The sequence below is a fragment of the Durio zibethinus genome, chromosome 20 (assembly GCF_047325235.1).
Source record: "Durio zibethinus cultivar Kanyao isolate XHJ-2024 chromosome 20, ASM4732523v1, whole genome shotgun sequence".
In the NCBI taxonomy this organism is placed as follows: domain Eukaryota; kingdom Viridiplantae; phylum Streptophyta; class Magnoliopsida; order Malvales; family Malvaceae; genus Durio; species Durio zibethinus.
The window spans coordinates 1,400,218-1,417,776 of record NC_143181.1 but is presented as its reverse complement, the minus strand read 5'-3'; the positions used below and the strand labels follow the sequence as shown (position 1 = coordinate 1,417,776).

General features: G+C 33.5%; 3 protein-coding genes across 3 annotated transcripts; 1 reads left to right on the top strand and 2 right to left on the bottom strand.

The window, feature by feature from the left end:
• Positions 1 to 1,197: 1,197 nt before the first annotated feature.
• Positions 1,198 to 3,830, bottom strand: LOC111315325 (Transcription initiation factor IIF, beta subunit). The gene is made up of 6 exons (XM_022916963.2): positions 3,435 to 3,830; positions 3,087 to 3,195; positions 2,317 to 2,447; positions 2,138 to 2,212; positions 1,875 to 2,024; positions 1,198 to 1,598 (listed from the first exon to the last, which is right to left on the bottom strand). Exons 1-6 carry the CDS (start codon positions 3,627 to 3,629, stop codon positions 1,479 to 1,481), a joined length of 780 nt encoding a protein of 259 aa, XP_022772698.1. The 5' UTR covers positions 3,630 to 3,830; the 3' UTR covers positions 1,198 to 1,478.
• Positions 3,831 to 6,124: 2,294 nt separating this feature from the next.
• Positions 6,125 to 7,845, top strand: LOC111315324 (cysteine proteinase 15A-like). Its single transcript, XM_022916962.2, has 4 exons — positions 6,125 to 6,624; positions 6,713 to 6,832; positions 6,924 to 7,170; positions 7,252 to 7,845. Exons 1-4 carry the CDS (start codon positions 6,157 to 6,159, stop codon positions 7,527 to 7,529), a joined length of 1,113 nt encoding a protein of 370 aa, XP_022772697.2. The 5' UTR covers positions 6,125 to 6,156; the 3' UTR covers positions 7,530 to 7,845.
• On the bottom strand, positions 7,840 to 15,863 carry LOC111315070 (V-type proton ATPase subunit a3-like). Its single transcript, XM_089749098.1, has 11 exons — positions 15,584 to 15,863; positions 15,405 to 15,449; positions 14,988 to 15,112; positions 14,729 to 14,914; positions 14,512 to 14,616; positions 14,243 to 14,416; positions 13,864 to 13,979; positions 8,550 to 8,660; positions 8,258 to 8,363; positions 8,078 to 8,145; positions 7,840 to 8,043 (listed from the first exon to the last, which is right to left on the bottom strand). Exons 7-11 carry the CDS (start codon positions 13,942 to 13,944, stop codon positions 8,011 to 8,013), a joined length of 399 nt encoding a protein of 132 aa, XP_089605224.1. The 5' UTR covers positions 13,945 to 13,979; positions 14,243 to 14,416; positions 14,512 to 14,616; positions 14,729 to 14,914; positions 14,988 to 15,112; positions 15,405 to 15,449; positions 15,584 to 15,863; the 3' UTR covers positions 7,840 to 8,010.
• Positions 15,864 to 17,559: the final 1,696 nt, after the last annotated feature.

Sequence of the window (17,559 nt, the reverse complement as noted above, 5' to 3'; positions counted from 1 at the left end):
ACCCACCCACACCCACACTGTGGTCGAGCTAAGACAGAAACATTTGGTGAAACTAACTAGTTTTCACATGCTTTTTGTTTGAGGCACCCAACACGATTAGATAGGTTCATGTAATTTTACAAATTGCGTCTGCTATCGTCTAATTAACAAAGGGGCTTGAAAACTGGATCATCAATCCCAATTAGGCATTAGACATGGTTATGTTGATTGCTTTCCAACTTTCTGACTGAAAAATCTTTCTTAATGGTTAGGCATTAAATCATCAAAATTGACTAACTTCCTACTATGCAAGGCTTTTCTCCCTTTTCTGCTTGGCTTTATCATATATGCATACAACCGTCTCATGATTGGCAAGTTAGGTCCCAAAACAAAGAAATAAAAATTGCTTGGGCTATAGGCCATGTTATCAGCTGGTAAATGTTGCTCATTGCTCAGAAAGCAAAAGTTTGATGAATTACAATTCAACTAAACATTGCATGTACCAACGTGAGGCACACTTTTTTGTGTATGAGAACAGTGAATTTTGCATGAAAATTTACGTTACTGTCTTACATGATTTAGGAACATTCCAATTTTCCAATTTGACAGAGACATTAAATTTTTAAACTGAAAATTTTTAAGGACCTTAGAGAAGCCAGAATGAAATGGAAAATTTTTAAACTGAAAAATGAAGCATGGGAAGGAGCTGAAACCCAGTGCGAATGAAACGAAAACAATTATTACATCTTGGGCTTTGATTGATGGGTTATAAATAAATTTTCCTGTCTTTCACCCCCAATTTGATTTCTTATTATTCCCTAACTTGTTTGATGTTGGGTTCACAATTTGCAAGTTTTGGTTTCTTTTCTTATTTGATGAGTATATAATTAATTAGTTCTGCTTTGGGTCGAAAGTTGAAAGATCTGCACGATAATTTTAAAGCAAGAATCCACTTCAGAATGGAACTTCTTTCTTTGATGTGCAAGTCAAATGCCTTCTTAGGCCAATTGGCACATCCTATATGGTAATCCATAAACATATCCACTATCCGGCCATCACCGGTACTTTGAAGAATTAATGCCAGATTAGAGACAAGAAGATTTAAACAAGTGCCTTGTGAAGCAAATTAAAGTAGTGGCAAGAAACGCAAGAAACAAAAGTCAGCACTCTAGCACCTCCCCGACTCAGCAGGATCAAAATGCAAATACACAACATAAATATCACAATAGATTTTATTTATTGATCAGCCTTTGAAATTATATTTTGATTTAGATATATTTGCCCTCCCTAGTCCCCTACTCAGATATCAGCAAAGATTGTTTAAATGGCACCATGTGGACTTCAAATGTCGCTTTTACTAGACACATTGCCTATTATCCCTTATTCCCTTTGCTAATATCACTGTTTCTTAAGCTGGTGGGTTCTTTCAGACTTGTCCCCATTAATTAGAGGAAAAAAAATGGGAGAAAAAAGAAAAGTAAATTTCAGGTAGATGTCCGCTATTCAGCTCCTGTGTCCTCCACAGATTTTTTATACTCTGGCTTAAGCTCATAAGTTCCTTGGTTGGTGCCTCTCTTATTGTACACGCATAGCTCATTCAGTATCTCTTTCAGGAATTGCTGCAAAGAAAGTAATCGAAAACTTTCAAACACATGAAACACCTGCTATAAAAGCACATATATAGGTGATTTAAAATTCTGGCCAAGAACTTCTTTTCCTTTTAAAAGCAAATTGTAATTTCTAGGATACTGCTAAAATCATATATTGCAGCAAAAGACACTCAAATCCCCATTATAAACCATAAGATAAATCAAGTGGGAAAAACAAGAAGAAACAGAGCTCGAACAGGGAGGTAAACATCAGGAGATGAAGATAGAGGAAAGTGAGAGGCTTACAGCAGGCTGATCAGTCTCTTGAACAAGTTGCTTTAAAGCCCAATTTGGTTGTCTTTCAAACAGCTTGAACATTATATGCTCCAATTCCCCACGATCCCTTCTGGTTCTCTTCATGTCTGACTGTTTAACTGGTGTTGTTTTCTTCTTATCCTGCTCAGAGATAATTGACAATAAGTGTCAATGTCAAATTCCAACTCAGAACTCGTGTATATTTAAGAGTGAAAAATGACTAATATCATTCTCTAAACCACGTCTTGAGGTACCTTAGGGTTGGATGAAATCAAGCCAACCATTCCAGGCATTGGCCTCATGTGCACTCCACGGTCATTATTAATAACCTTCAAAATACATCATACACACAAAACTAAGATATTTGGCAGGCATCATAGTTACATTGAAACAAAAATGCCTTAGCCAAGCCAATGCATACTCACTGACCTACCTGTATTTGTCTAGTCTTGATCATGGACTTATTAGTCCTTTCACGACACAACCTCCCATATTCCTCGATGTTTTCTTCATGTGGTTTCATGTCAAATTTATGCTCAACCTTTCCTTCCATTGCAACCCTACCTATAATGAAAAGAACCAAAAACAGAGCAGAAGTCACAAACAAAAGTACGGATGCAATTCTTTCCCTCCATAAATAGAAGTTGTCACAACCATAAATAGACATGGAGCAGAGGTGACAGGAAAATGCACTGGCTCCTTCTATGCAACATAGAATGCATTTAAGGATTACTGTATCAATTTTTCCCAACAGATATGTAGAGTGACCTATTCATAGCCCCTGTGTCTGTTGATATGTTTCACCACCCTTGCTTACATTGATGACTAACTAGCATAATGCATTTTAGTAAAAGAAGTTGCTCTCTTGAATAAGCTCCAACTTAAACTGTTTGAATGTTCTTCAAGATTCGGATTTGTCACACTTGCCCAAAAGTACTAAACACACATTTTAGGGGCATATATAAGAACCCTCCTAGCTATACCACAGCAAGTGCACCAAGTAACTAGCAACACATTCATAAAACCATAAAAGTAAGGGAAACATCGAATGCAGAATTTATAACCTATCACAGAGTAAATTGCCACTTCAAATCACTGTACAAAGTCACAGTTGAAACCAAGAAGTAATGTTATATTGCAAAATTAAGAAAAAAACAATTCCATTCCTCAAAATACTAAAGAAGCAACTAAACATATCCTTACCTTGACTTGTCTCAGAAAAGATACACATAGGAACAAAATCTTTAAACATATTCAAAGAGTAACTTTTCGGTATATTTCCAGTCTCGGATCCAGCCATCTCCATAGTAAACTGATCATCAACAATTCATAAGCTCGTAAGAAACAAGAAAACAATAGAAGTTAAAAGTACAATTCAAACCCATGACAAGCATGTCATGAAATCCTTTCACCATTAGCTTATAAAATCAATAAAAACAGAAACTTTTTACTATAATTTTCCACATAAAAAGTATTAAAGAGCGAATTCATGATTAATAAAGAAATGGGTATATCTAAAATTTTCATCCCAACTGCTTAGGGTTAGAGTACCTGGAGAGACGAAGGGTCGTCGGGTTTGCGAGGGTCGAGAGAAAGGACAACCTTGGCAACAGGCTGAGAATCGGAAGAAGAAGCGGCCTGGCTCTTCCATGACTTGGCCACTACCACCGGGCACTTCATTAACCACACCGATCTATCAGCTTTTCCAGTCTCCAAAAAGCCACCGTCGCAGTGATCTTCATCCATCTTCAAGCTCTCTCCTTTCCTTTAGCCTCTGTAAACTGAAAGTTTCTTGATTTCACTAGGCTTAAAATTTCTTCAAATTTCCCTTGGAAGACGCTGACTTTTTTTCGACTCTATAAATTGCTAGTTGAGGGATGAAGAATTGGACCCTGACGAACCGGACGGAACGAATTTAGGACACCGGCTTTTGGGGGCAAAAGAGGCAGACGCATCTTTGGATTTAAGCTAAATAACTGAAAGGCTAAGTGTAATGGGCCTAGGGGCCTTGAGGCTGAGATAGAAATGGGTTTAGGCTGAGGCCTGTCCTCAGCTCATGGGCTGCTTGGGTTTTGGTTATTTTTAGTATTGATTCTTTTAACAATGCCCAATCCAAGATTAAAATTTTTTTTTATTATCATTATTTTGGCCCAAGCTGATTGCAGCAAAAATAAAAGAGATCAAATGTTAAAAGGTGTAATTACTAACAAGTGATTTGTTTAATAGATTAAAATTTATTTTTTTTATAAAAATATCTTAAATTTAAGTTTTATTAATGATTATTTATTAAAATCATTTTGAATGTATGATTTGTAATTATTTATTTTAAGTTGTTAGGTACGAAACAAAGGTAAATTTAAAATTTAATCTATTTAGTAATTTAAAAAAATAATATTTAACAAAGTATTTAATTTTTTTATTTATGCTTAAATTGTTTCTTTTTTTATATTAAAAAAATTCTATAATTATTTTTAATTTTTTTTTAAATTATGATGGTAAATGAGTTATTCAAGTGTTGTTTGCTAATATTATCATTTTCTGTTTTTATTTTTATTTTTAGTTTTTTTAAATTAAAAAAACATATTTGATAAGTTATATTCATTTTTTATTTTTGAAAACTGAAAACAAAATTTTGGGAAGTTTTAGAAATTATTGAAAAAAAATGATGTTTTTAAAATTTTGAAAATATTTTCGATACTGTTATCGAATACTGTTTAGCCGTTCGACAAAAATACCACTACAGTTTTAAAATTTTGCATCTGCCCAGAATCAAAACATTTTTCCCTTAAGATTTTAAAATTTTAACTGTTTGTTTTCTTACATGTTTTTATTTTTATATTTTTACACCAAAAATATTCTGATTAAACATATTTTTAAATTTCAAAATTAAAAATAAAATAAAACAAATATTTCAACAACATAAATCATAAAATAATACCAACCGGTCTTTCAATTTTTCTCATAATTCACAAGCATGGATTACTTGAAAATTTTGTGGAAAATGATAAAAAAAATCAATAAAGAAACAAAAAAAAAAACAACAAAAGAATAAATTGAGGACCAAAGACGCTCCACTCAAAATCAAAAGTTAAGATTTTTTTTTGCTAGAGGGATGATATCATTGATGAGCAAAGCTAGTTTAAAAAAATAATGCCGAGAACAAATGGAACAAAATGGAGTTTTCAAAAAAAAAATTAGTCGTGGGCCAGTGCGTTTGCTTTTCCTGTATATGTTACGTATCAAATTAGGATTCATCGGAGTTGGAGAATTAAAAAAGTTTGTCAGCTTGTCCATAAATTTATCAAATCGGTGAAAATGGACAAATAAATGCAAGGGGGCGGTGGATTCTTTTTTTAAAGAAAAAAGACAGTGAAAAAGATTGCAATTTAATTTCAAAAAATGCCGAATATTTTGAAATTTTACAAAAAAAGCATATTTGAAAGAAAAAATTCTTTTTTTAGTTATATTAAGAGAAAAAATCCTAATATAAATAAAAAAAAAATTTTGATATAAAATCAAACTTTTAATGTTTTATCAAACCTCTTTAATCATTAAATTAAAAAATCAGGACGAAAAAAAAATTTATATGCAAAAAAAAAAAGTGCTCCAAAGAAAACACACTTTTGTAAGTTTCTTTTGTAAGTTTCTTTTGTCAGTACACACTTTCTAAGTTTAATGTATTTTTTAAATTTGATCATAAATATTTTATTTTTTGAATATTTTTATTTTTTACAAAAAAATTATAGTCCAAATATAAGAAAAAATTGTGGATAATAAGATTTAAATTTAAAATTTTTTAAATATTATTTTTTAAAATATAATTAAATAAACAAATTCAAATAAATTTTGAATTCAAATTTTACTCTTGTTTAATGTTATCCACAAACAAATAAACTTAATGTATTTTTCATTAGTATATGTTTTGTAGTTTAAATTTCAATAATAATTATTCATTGAATTTACGAAATTGTCTATTAGTACAATGAACATACAGTCTTATGGAATTATCGGTTCAAAAAAGGCCGAGCAAAAATAATTGGGCAAAAATTATATATTTAAGAAACATTTAAAAAAAGTCCAAATTTAGAATGGCGATATTTTCCATTTGTTGAGTGAGCTCAAGTTGTCAAACACCCAGCGAATTAAAAGATAACACGTGTTTTAATATCATCATCCATCCACCAACTTCAGTACTCTGGGAACCACTGTTATAATATCGATTGTCTATGCGCCTTCGCTTCACGAAGCTTTTTACTTTATAACTTTTCAAAAAATGGATCGCCTCTTTCTTCTCTTCCTCAGCCTCTCTTGCGTATTTGCTTCAGCCGTTGTCTCCGACGTCATCAGCAACGACGATCCGCTGATCCGTCAAGTTGTATCCGACGCCGAGACCGAGGAAGATTCCGGTGACCACCTCCTAAACGCCGAGCACCACTTCACGCTGTTCAAATCCAAGTTCGGGAAAACCTACGCCACCCAGGAGGAGCATGATTACCGACTTGGAGTCTTCAAGGCTAACCTGCGCCGGGCCAAGCGTCATCAGCTCTTGGACCCCACCGCCATCCACGGAGTAACAAAGTTTTCCGATTTAACTCCATCGGAGTTTCGCCGTCAGTTCCTCGGCTTGAAACCACTCAAGCTCCCAGCCGATGCTCAAAAGGCTCCAATCCTTCCGACCGATAACTTACCTGATGACTTCGACTGGCGCGATCGCGGTGCCGTCACTGGCATTAAAGACCAGGTAATAATAAAAAAAAAAATTTTAACAGATTAGTTGAAATCCGCCCTTTTATTTATGATTATTTTTAAAAAATTTTATTGATATTCAGGGATCGTGTGGATCGTGTTGGTCGTTTAGTACGACAGGAGCTTTGGAAGGAGCCCATTATTTGGCGACAGGGGAGCTCGTAAGCTTGAGTGAGCAGCAGCTTGTTGATTGTGATCACGAGGTTTCAATCTTTCATCCTTTTTCTTTACAGCCTATTGGGTGCTTTATCTAACCAACAACTCAATTAAAAATAAGAGTTGGGTATTTTGCAGTGTGATCCACAAGAATATGGCGCGTGTGACTCAGGGTGTAACGGTGGCCTCATGACCTCTGCTTTCGAATATACTCTAAAGGCTGGTGGACTTGAGAGAGAGGAGGATTATCCTTACACTGGGAATGACCGTGGTCCCTGCAAATTTGACAAGAGCAAAATCGCTGCCTCTGTTGCTAACTTCAGTGTCATTTCCGTTGATGAGGATCAAATCGCTGCGAATTTGGTGAAGCATGGTCCACTTGCAGGTAAATTTCATGCTTTTTGAGTGTGTTGGGCATCACCACTTTGTAGATTGAATCCAATATGTTTGCTTTTGGTTCTTGCAGTGGGTATCAATGCAGTTTTCATGCAGACATATGTGAAAGGAGTTTCATGCCCGTACATTTGTTTTAGAAGTTTGGATCATGGAGTGCTTCTCGTGGGGTATGGATCTGCTGGTTACGCCCCAATCCGCTTCAAGGAAAAGCCTTACTGGATCATAAAGAACTCATGGGGAGAAAACTGGGGAGAGGACGGATATTACAAGATCTGCAGGGGTCACAATGTTTGTGGGGTAGACTCCATGGTCTCAAGTGTCGCCGCCTTGAATACAAAATCACAGTAGAATGGCCCTGTAAATAAATGATTAGTAACAGTAGCATCAGTATATCTATCAGCAAGTTATATTTCTAAATTTATGATAGTACTTGAAGACTCCCTAGGCATGCTCTGGCTTGAAACTAAATACCCTTATTCTTATGGGTATCGCCATTGATTGCTCCCTAAGAGGGGTGTATCCTGGAGATGATGTGTTCTAGTCAGGATCTATCTATCTATATGGTTCTGTCAAGTATGGTAAATGTGTGTACCTCTCAGCTCTTGCTAATCACTAAATTTTTCAGTGTCTTTCATGAGTTAATAATAGCTGCAAATATCATCAACGAATGGTGTTAAATTGCATTATGTGATACATTTAATTGTTATAATTTTTTTTGTTTTCCGGTTAACAGACAAATCCCAAAACCGGCTATGTTGAAAGACAAAGGCATCTGACTTGTGTAAAACTGTTGAACAATTACAGACATCGGCCTCGACAAGCTTGTTGTTTAACACTTGCTCCCTTTGTTCTCTAAAGATTTCTAATCACAAAAAGCAAGTTCATCAAAATCCTACCTTTGGGCCAATAAACAAATATTCATGTTTGTATTTTGTCAATAGTTGCCTGCTGTAACATTTTGAATCTGCAAAATCAAGCCAAAGATGATTAAGTTTTCATTTTTCAAGTTCGTTATACAATTTAACTAGGAACGCCATGCAACAGAGAAGAAATGATTACAGGTTCAATAAACAGACCTTGTTTGAAGCAAAAACAGGGCACCAACCGTCTAGTAAGACATTTTTTTGTAACATCTATGCTAAGCATATTCAAAGTGTGATAAATGGATTTTTCTTTCTTCACCTACATAAATTAGGAGAAACAAGGTTCAGTGACCTAAGAAAGCATAGGCTTCAAAAGAACTCAATGAAGGTTAAAGCCAGCCACAGAAACTGAATGCAATTATAAAGACAAGTTAAAACATCTACATAAGCTTGTGGTTTACAACCAAAAAAAAAAAAAAAAGGAATTAAACCAATTTCAACGAACCAAAAGGCTCCAATGCTCAAAGTGATAGGCAATTAATTGCCTGCAACAAGTTGCTCTGGTGCACCAGTCCAACATCATAGTAGTTTTAAGCTCTTCGAGTCTTCCAGACACCTATAAATAAGAGAGGTTACAAATTTCAAATTTTCTTTATTTGACACGAAAAGCATGAAACCTCGCCTAGGAACACATTCAAAGAAGCATAGTGCTAAAATTAAAGTAAATGTAAAATCTGAAAACTGCAAAATGTTCACATAATAGGTTAGATATACAGCTTGGCATTATGTACAAATATAAAAAGAGAGCACCATGTATGCCACTATATTCGAGACGCATGCATATCATTAACTTATTATCATCCTTCATCATTATGACAGGTGGTTTCCTTTCAACGATGCCAACCTGCGGAAGGTGTTTTTTGCTTCTGTAACAACTTTAGATTAGGCTTTGCCTTCTATTGCTTTTCCCGAAGGCAACAATCTTAGTCAAACCTCTATAAGAATTAAAACAAGGTCAAAAACCAAAGCAGGCCAAGAGACAAAACTGAGAGCTCCTTTTACTGAACAAATTCAAATACCAATTCAAGCATATAGATTAGATCAACTGTTGATTTCCAGGACATAATAATCATTTCAATCCCTATCTCTTCCAAACTCAAATGAAAAAAAAAAAAAAAAAGATAGAGAGAGAGTAACAATTGTGAAAAAATACTTATTTACAGTTAGTTATAATATTATAATCTATATATTTATATTTGTATATCTATAATTAAGTATTTGTATCCCTATAATTAAGGGCAAAAAATTATGATAAATAATCCTTTAATTATAGGATCAGTTTTAAGAATATTTAATTTTTTAGTTTATCCACTAATTAGTTGTATATAAAACCTAGGGTGCTTGTATAATTCTTAATGAATAGTTTTTCATTATTCATTCAGTTTTATTCTTAGTTTTTTCACATGGTATCAGAGCTTTAGGCTCTTATTGGGAAGCAAAATTTTCAACCTTTATTGCTGACTTCTATTTTAGACCTTCATTACCGAACCCTATTAAGGCCTTCATAGCCATTTTATTTTTCTCTTCTTTAACTTTTAATGCTAAGAGTCATTTCTGACTTGTTTCAGTTCAAAAAAAGATATTATTACCATCTACTTTAAGGAAGTGTTAACTGAAAAAATCACCAGAGTACTACAGATGTATCGAAAACAAGAAAATTTGGATAAAGAAGAGATTGAAAAGCTGAGAAGCCTATTGAAAACCCTTAAAAAACTTATTAGGGTATGTTCCTTGGGTAAAGTCTCTCGTTCAAGTTAAAGTTTCTAATTCTCGTGGATTAAATGTCTCAGTTAAGCTTATTACAAGTTATTGGGTCATTGATTTAAGAGCCACAAACTATATGAGACATTTCTCACAAAAATTTAGTACATATACTTTGTGTCCTAGTAATAAGAAAATTGTTGTTGTAGATAGTTTACTTACTACAGTGATAAGATTAGGAGATGTTCAAATTAATCCCTCACTTGTTTTTAAAAATGTTCTTCATGTTCTTGGATTGTCTATTAATTTGATATTTATATAAAAACTTACCAAAGACATGACCTGTAAAGTAATTTTTTATCCCTCCTATTGTGAATTTCAGAACCAGAGTTCGAGGAAAATGATTGGATTTGCTAAGGAGAATGATGGACTATACTATATTGAAACATCAAGCAACACAAATAATATCAAGAATAGTTTACCTTTGTCATTTCTTTCTGAAAAATCTCCCCATAAAAATAAAATCTGGCTTTATCATTTTCATTTTGGACATCCTTCTTTTGAAACTTTAAAAACATGTTTCTTTCTTTGTTCAAAAGATTAAATATTAAAAACTTTCATTGTGATATTTGTGAACTTGCAAAGCATAAATGTGTGTCTTTTTTAGTTAACAATAAAAGAAGTTCTACTCCTTTTTACTTGATTCATAGTGACATATAGGATCCTTTTACAATTCCTAACATTTGTTGTGCAAGGTGATTTGTTTCTTTCATAGATGATTATATCAAGGTCTCTTGGATATTTTACTTAAATCTAAATCAAATATGAATAATGTGTTTTTAAGCTTTCAAAACATGATCCAAAACCAATTTGAAGTGAAAATCAAGAGATTTAGATCAGATGATGCAATAGACTATTTCAACTAGAGTTTATCAATCTATTTTTAAAAAAAAATCCATGAGTCATCTTATGTTAATACTCCACAACAGAATGGAGTAGCAGAGAAAAAATAATCATTTACTAGCCACAACTCGAGCTTTATTTTTTCAAGCAAACATACCTAAATCCTACTGGGAGAGAAACTGTTCTCACTAGCACACACATTATAAATAAGTTACCTTGAAAAGTTTTGGGATTTAAAACTCTTATGAAACTACTCTCACAATTCTATCCTAACTTTAATAACACAAACAACCTCACACCTAAGATATTTGATTGTACATCGTTTGTTTATATTCACAATCATAATAAAGGAAAGTTGGATCCTAGAGTAATTAAGTACATTTTTAAGGAGTACTCATTAACACAAAAAGGATATAAGTACTATTATCTTTCTACCAAAAAATTTTGTGTCTACAGATATTATTTTTGAAAAAAATAAATCATTTTTTACTCAACCTTATCTTCAGAGAGAAACTTTATTCATGAAAGCTAGGGATAAAGACTTTTTTTCTTGACTTGTCCTCATCTTCAACATTTTCACTCATTAATTCTTCTGAGTCTAAACCTATTTCTTTTGAATCTAAGTTAAACACTGAATTTGAATATAAACCCATTTCAAATATAGAAGATGTGACAAAGGTTAATATTGTTATTGATTATATGAAGAAATTACAGGTGTACTCAAGAATAAAAGTTTCAAATCCTGAATTAGTGCTTTTGTCTTTTTTCTTGGCTTGGCCAGTCCACTTATTTGATGAATCTGGCGAGGGGGGCAGTGCCCGTTTGTTTTGTAAGGACTGTTGTTGATGAATGAGAATGTTCTTCCTTTCCTTCTCCTCTTTTAAAGGGAATACATAATCAAAGCAGCTGGTCAAACTAAATCTCTTTAAATAGAAAGGAAATCCTTAGAAATTGCCCGCTTCTCCGCTTCATTCTCTTCATCTTCCCTTCATTCTCTTTATCTTCCCTTATCTTATAATAGTATAATTCTGGAAATGAAGTAACTACAGTCTTTTAACTCTATTTCTCAAATTGAGTACGAATCTCCTAAAACTATAACTAGTGACTATGATATACCTATTGCCATTAGGAAATGAACCAGACAATGTACTAAGCATCCACTATACCGAATCTTTAAATTTGTGTCAATTGAAAAATTCTCACCATCCCACAAAAATTTTCTTGTGAGCCTAAACACTATTTCTATTCCAACAACATTGTCCAATACATTATCCACTGAGAAATGAAGGCAAGCCATGAAAATAGAAATAGAGGCCTTATAGAAAAATAAGAATGCGAATTGGTAGAATTGCCTAAAGGAAAAAATCTAATTTGGTATAAATGTGTTTTTAATGTAAAATACAAGATGGATGGTATTGTTAAAAGGTATAAAGCCAAATTGGTGGCTACACTTAAACTTATTGAGTGAATTATAAGGAAATTTTTGCTCCAGTTGCCAAGATGAATACAATTAAGATTTTGTTATCATTGGCTGCAAATTACAATTGGCAGCTTTAACAATTTAATGTAAAGAATGTTGTTCTACATGGTGATTTGAAAAAAGAAATATATATGAAGGTTTCACCAGTATTGAGAGGTCATCTAGAAGTAAACAAAGTATACAAGCTAAAAAAGGTTTTATATGGCCTTAAACAGTCTTCTAGAGCTTGGTTTAGAAGATTTACCAAAGTGATGCTAGTAATGGGATATAAACAAAGTCAACAAGATCACACATTGTTTATCAAATACTCTGATTTAGGGATAGTCACAGTTCTATTAGTGTATGTTGATGATATAATTATAATCGAAGATTATGAAAAAGAGAGATAATCTCTAAAACAGTGTTTGGTTAGAGAATTTAAGATAAAAGAGCTAGAAAGATTTAAGTACTTCTTAGGAATTGAAGTGGCTCACTCACAGCATGGTGTTTTCATCTCAAAACAGAAATATATGATGGATCTTTTGAAAAAAAATGAGAAACTCGCATGTAAATCTGCAAATACCACTATAGATCCTAATCATAAACTTGACGAAGTTAATGAAAATGTTGTTGTAGATAGAGAGATGTACTAGAGATCAGTCAAAAGACTCATTTATCTTTCACGTACTAGACTTGATATAGTATATGCTGTGAGTGTGATAAGTCAATTTATGCATAATCCTAAAGAAGTGCACCTAAAGGCTGTCAACCATGTATTGCACTATTTGAAGGCCAATCCTGGGAAAAGTATCTTATTCAAAAAAAATTTGGAGTTGGTTCCAGAAGTATATATAGATGCTGATTATACAAGTTCAGTAAATAATAGAAAATCCACCTTAGGCTACTACACTTTTCTAGGTGATAATCTAGTGACTTGAAAGAGTAAAAAACAGAATGTGGTGGTAAGATCAAGTGCTGAAGCAAAGTTCAAAGCAATGGCTCAAGGAATTATGAACTACTATGGTTAAAGATTATCCTAAAAGACTTGAAGATCAAGTGGGATGGACCAATAAGACTCTATTGTAATAACGAGTCTACAATAAGCATTGCACACAATCTTGTGCAACATGATAGAACAAAACACATTGAAGTAGACCTGCATTTTATAAAAGAAAAACTAGACAATGGGTTGATTTGTACACAATATGTATTAACCAAAGGTCAACTTGCAAATGTGTTGACTAAAAGTCTCAGTAGTGCAACATTTCAAGAAATTATTTCCAAGCTAGGAATGAAAAGCACCTATTCACTAGCTTAAAAGGGAGTGTAGGAAAACACTTATTTGCAGCTTGTTGTAATCTTGTAATCTGTATATTTATATTTGTATCTCTATAATTACGTATTTGTATCCCTAGAATTAAGGAGAAAAAATTATGATAGACATTCTCTCAATTATAGGATTAGTTTTAGGAATATTTAGTTTCCCAATTTATGCACTAGTTAGTTGTATATAAACCTAAGGTGTTTTTATAATTCTTAATGAACAGTTTTTTAATATACATTCAGTTTTACTTTTAGTTTTCACACAATTTTATTACTTAGTTTTTCCACGACAACAAAACTGCTTGTACCATCCGCTAGTTTCAAATTCACGTGAGTCCTGATTCTTATGAATAAGGAGTGGTATAAAGCATACCTTTGTAATTATCTGAAATTGTTTGCCCAGGTCCTCTGTGAATGGGTACCTGTTTGTACCAAAAGCTTCACAAATCTGCATAATTTTGTTCCTTGCTCTATCACCAGAATAAAAGACTACAAACAAAATTTTCTCAACCAGTAATAGCAAATAAAAATGGTAAAGGTATCTTATCCCTGAACATAAAAGTGATGAGACAGCATGCAGGAGTTAAAGAAGATGAATACAGTAACATATAGTCGGATAGACATGAGTAGCAAATTGATGTCATAAAACAAACATTCTGAGCTAAGACAGAATTAAAGAAAAAGTAGAAGAACCACAGATGAATGTCAGTCTCAGAAATTTTAGATCTACAATGGTAAATTTGGGCATTAACCTTCTCCTCAGATGCAGGATCAGTGACAGGATCTTCAAATGCAGATTGCTTCAAGAAGACATTCCCTCTGCTAGCACGAAACAGGATTCATTCAAAAGCCAATGATTTTTCTCTTGGGACAAGACCACTGACAAATCCCAGCTTAACTTGCTTTGATGGATCAGTGACCATTTCCTACAAAATATGAGCACCCAAAAAGCATCATGTATAGAAGAAAAAAATTTGCATCAGTGATACTAACATAGAAAATGTACAAATTGAAACTATACTTGCTCCACTAATAGACTGTCAATAGATCCTTCACCCCTTTGCAGAGCTTCAGCTCTCTGCTTAGCTGCAGCACTGCTCTGAGCTGACTGAAAAAACTCACCAGCCTGAAATAAGACAACAATACCACTATAATCAATCATTATGGAATCATAAGGCTCCTGGTTTAAGTTACAAAGAAAGGTGTAAGCCTATTAAGAAAGGTGATAAGCCTATTACCTGGAAATATGGGATGGAAGATTTTCACTTCTACTGCCTTAATAACCAGCGAAATGCAACTTAGAGATGGCGGCTCACTTTCTGCTCAACTAGCTTATATTCTATTAGTTCATTGTAACTTTGTTGCAACTTCTCATGATTTGCTTTCATCTACATCAACTCTGCTTCAAGTTCTCCAAGTTTCACCTAGCAATACCACAGATAAAGTTGCTTTACCATATAACAACGAAAACCTTGATATCCAAAATATCCAGCATACCTCCAAGTTATCTAAATCAACATCATCACTCCTATTGCAGATCTAGCCGAGGGTGATAAACCAGCCTTTATCATCTGTTCCTTGAAGAAACGTACCTTGGGTGCCATGTCACCGCATCCCTTGATCTGCATGATGCAATAACACATTAAAGTACCATAAATTTCTATAATTGACCAAATGATTAGCATATATCTCCAAGTACTCAGACAAATTTTAAGATCACGCTGAATCAATATGCTTGCAGAGTTTCTCATCTAACATTCCACTGATTTCTGCAAACGAATGAGTTAAATTCAAATACACACACACACACACACACATATATATAGGCATGTTTCAGGTTAGGATTCAAAGCGACCATTTGAGAGCTGAATTTCATGAAAAAAATAAATTAAAATTGTGAATATAAAGGTTGACCTGTGAATCGCATGTTCGTTGGAACGGGCTTTTCTCCGAATTGAGCTGCAAGAAAAAAATGAAAAGAAAAATAAACATCAAAGATCAAACATATTAAATCTATAGATATTTCAACGATACAGAAAATTTTCAAAAACCGAAGAAACTAATGTCTTTGAATTGAAAGAGGCCGAGATCACCGAGATAAGAGATGGTGCGATGAGATGATTCAATAGGGATGATGAGTTGCACCAAGCTCCGACCGCAGCAGATCCATCGTCACAAGCTTTCTTATAAAAATCTAAGAACTCGTTAGAATTGTTGTTATTATTTATTATAAAAATTAAATATACGTATAAAATGTGTGATTTATGTGCAGGAAATTTTGTTGCAGGAGAAAATTCGCCGGAGATCGATCCTCAGGCGTCTCACGACATGGATTACTGGTGATGTTCGCTTGTTCGTTTCTGCCTTTCTTTCTTTCTTTCCTTTTTTCTTTCCGTTTATAATGTTACCGTTTGTCCGTCGTCTTCACGCGCCTTTTGTTTTTTTAGTGGACGGTAAGGAAAATTAAAAATGACTATACGATGTCGTTCAGTGGCATGTCGTCAACGTTTAAAATGCGTTCCCTTGATCTCTGTCTTTTGTGGATCGCACGGTGGCCTATAAGAAATTACAAAAAAACAAAAATCTCTCAAATAAAGGATAAAAATTAAAATAGAATGGACTTTTTCTTATGACCCAAACAGATGTTGACATATTGGCCCGAAAAGGTTATTGAGTATGAAATAATTTTTTTGGTTATATACTATTAAATGAATGTATTTTTAAGAGAATAAAAAATAATAATGAACTTATATTGGACCTCGAATATCAAGAAAAAATCTCAAGGTTTTACTTCAACTTCATACTCTTTTCTTTTTGGCTATGTTCTGTAGCCTGCAGTGCATGGAATGAGCTTGACTTTATATGCAAAAGCAGGCCGGTTATCTTTTTTTGGCATGGGAAAACACAACGATCCATCCTGATGAAACAAAACCGAGTTTTGTACCACAAATTTGCAGCAGCCGCCCAGCAACACAGCCAGTAGATTGGCATGCCGATCTGTCACAGTTCACAACCCTATACTGGCTATAGTCGGAAACCCCATAGCTGCTCTCTTGGTCTTGATGGTTAATGACTACGCCAAACTTAGCTTTAGTCAGCTAGTGGGCCTTGTCGTTCACTATCAAAAATAGCTAAGCCGATCTTCTCGTCAGTTCTCTCTCTATAGTCTCAATGTTGAAAAACAACAAAGCATCTTGTCTGATTTTGTTCTTGTCCGAAACAAAACTCTTGTGATTTATGACTTATCTAGAATCATTAAGGCAGATAATCAAACATTGAATCGATCTTACCTGCTAATTACGCAAACTAGGAGACATTTAGACACACATCAAATTAGCTTTGATGGCTTGACAAAGGATATAAGGTAAGTTTAGGCTTTCCTTTTTCTTTTATTTTTTTCTGGTTTTGTGGGGCAATGGAAGTCTTATCATTCAAGAATTGGGTGTCATATTCTCCGGATGCATGTAACTTAGGACAGTGAGAGTCAATTCCAAGTCATGTCATAACCAAGGACAGTACGCGGCAGCCCACATGCGCAGATCATCCATGGTGTCAGTCACTCGGATCATATCTTGGGGAATTTCCCTATTCCACCTGCAGAATATTTTTTAAAGATTAAATTAATCACTAATTATGAATTTAATTACCTCATCATATCTATTTCTGTAATTTTGACTGTAATATAAAAGTTTGGGTGCTTTGTATGTAATATTAAATGATCAATATATAGTATATTAAAAATAAAAATAAACATGCCTTCAATTATTTTGTTTAGCAGTCGAGACAATTTTAAAAAGACATTAAAATTATGGTTCAAACTTCAACCTTATTTCTCCCTTAATGTAAGATTATATCCACGTTGAATGATAAAAAAATTAAAAATAAATATTATAAAAAGTCAAATATATAATAAAACATGTAAAAATGGGATTAGACTGTCGTGCTTATTATAATGAATTTGCTTCAAAGACATTTAAAAGCAAATATTATTGGCAGAAAAATTACATCCAAGTTACAAGATTGTTTTTTTTGTTAACATTAAGGATATAAATGACATATTAGTATTCGT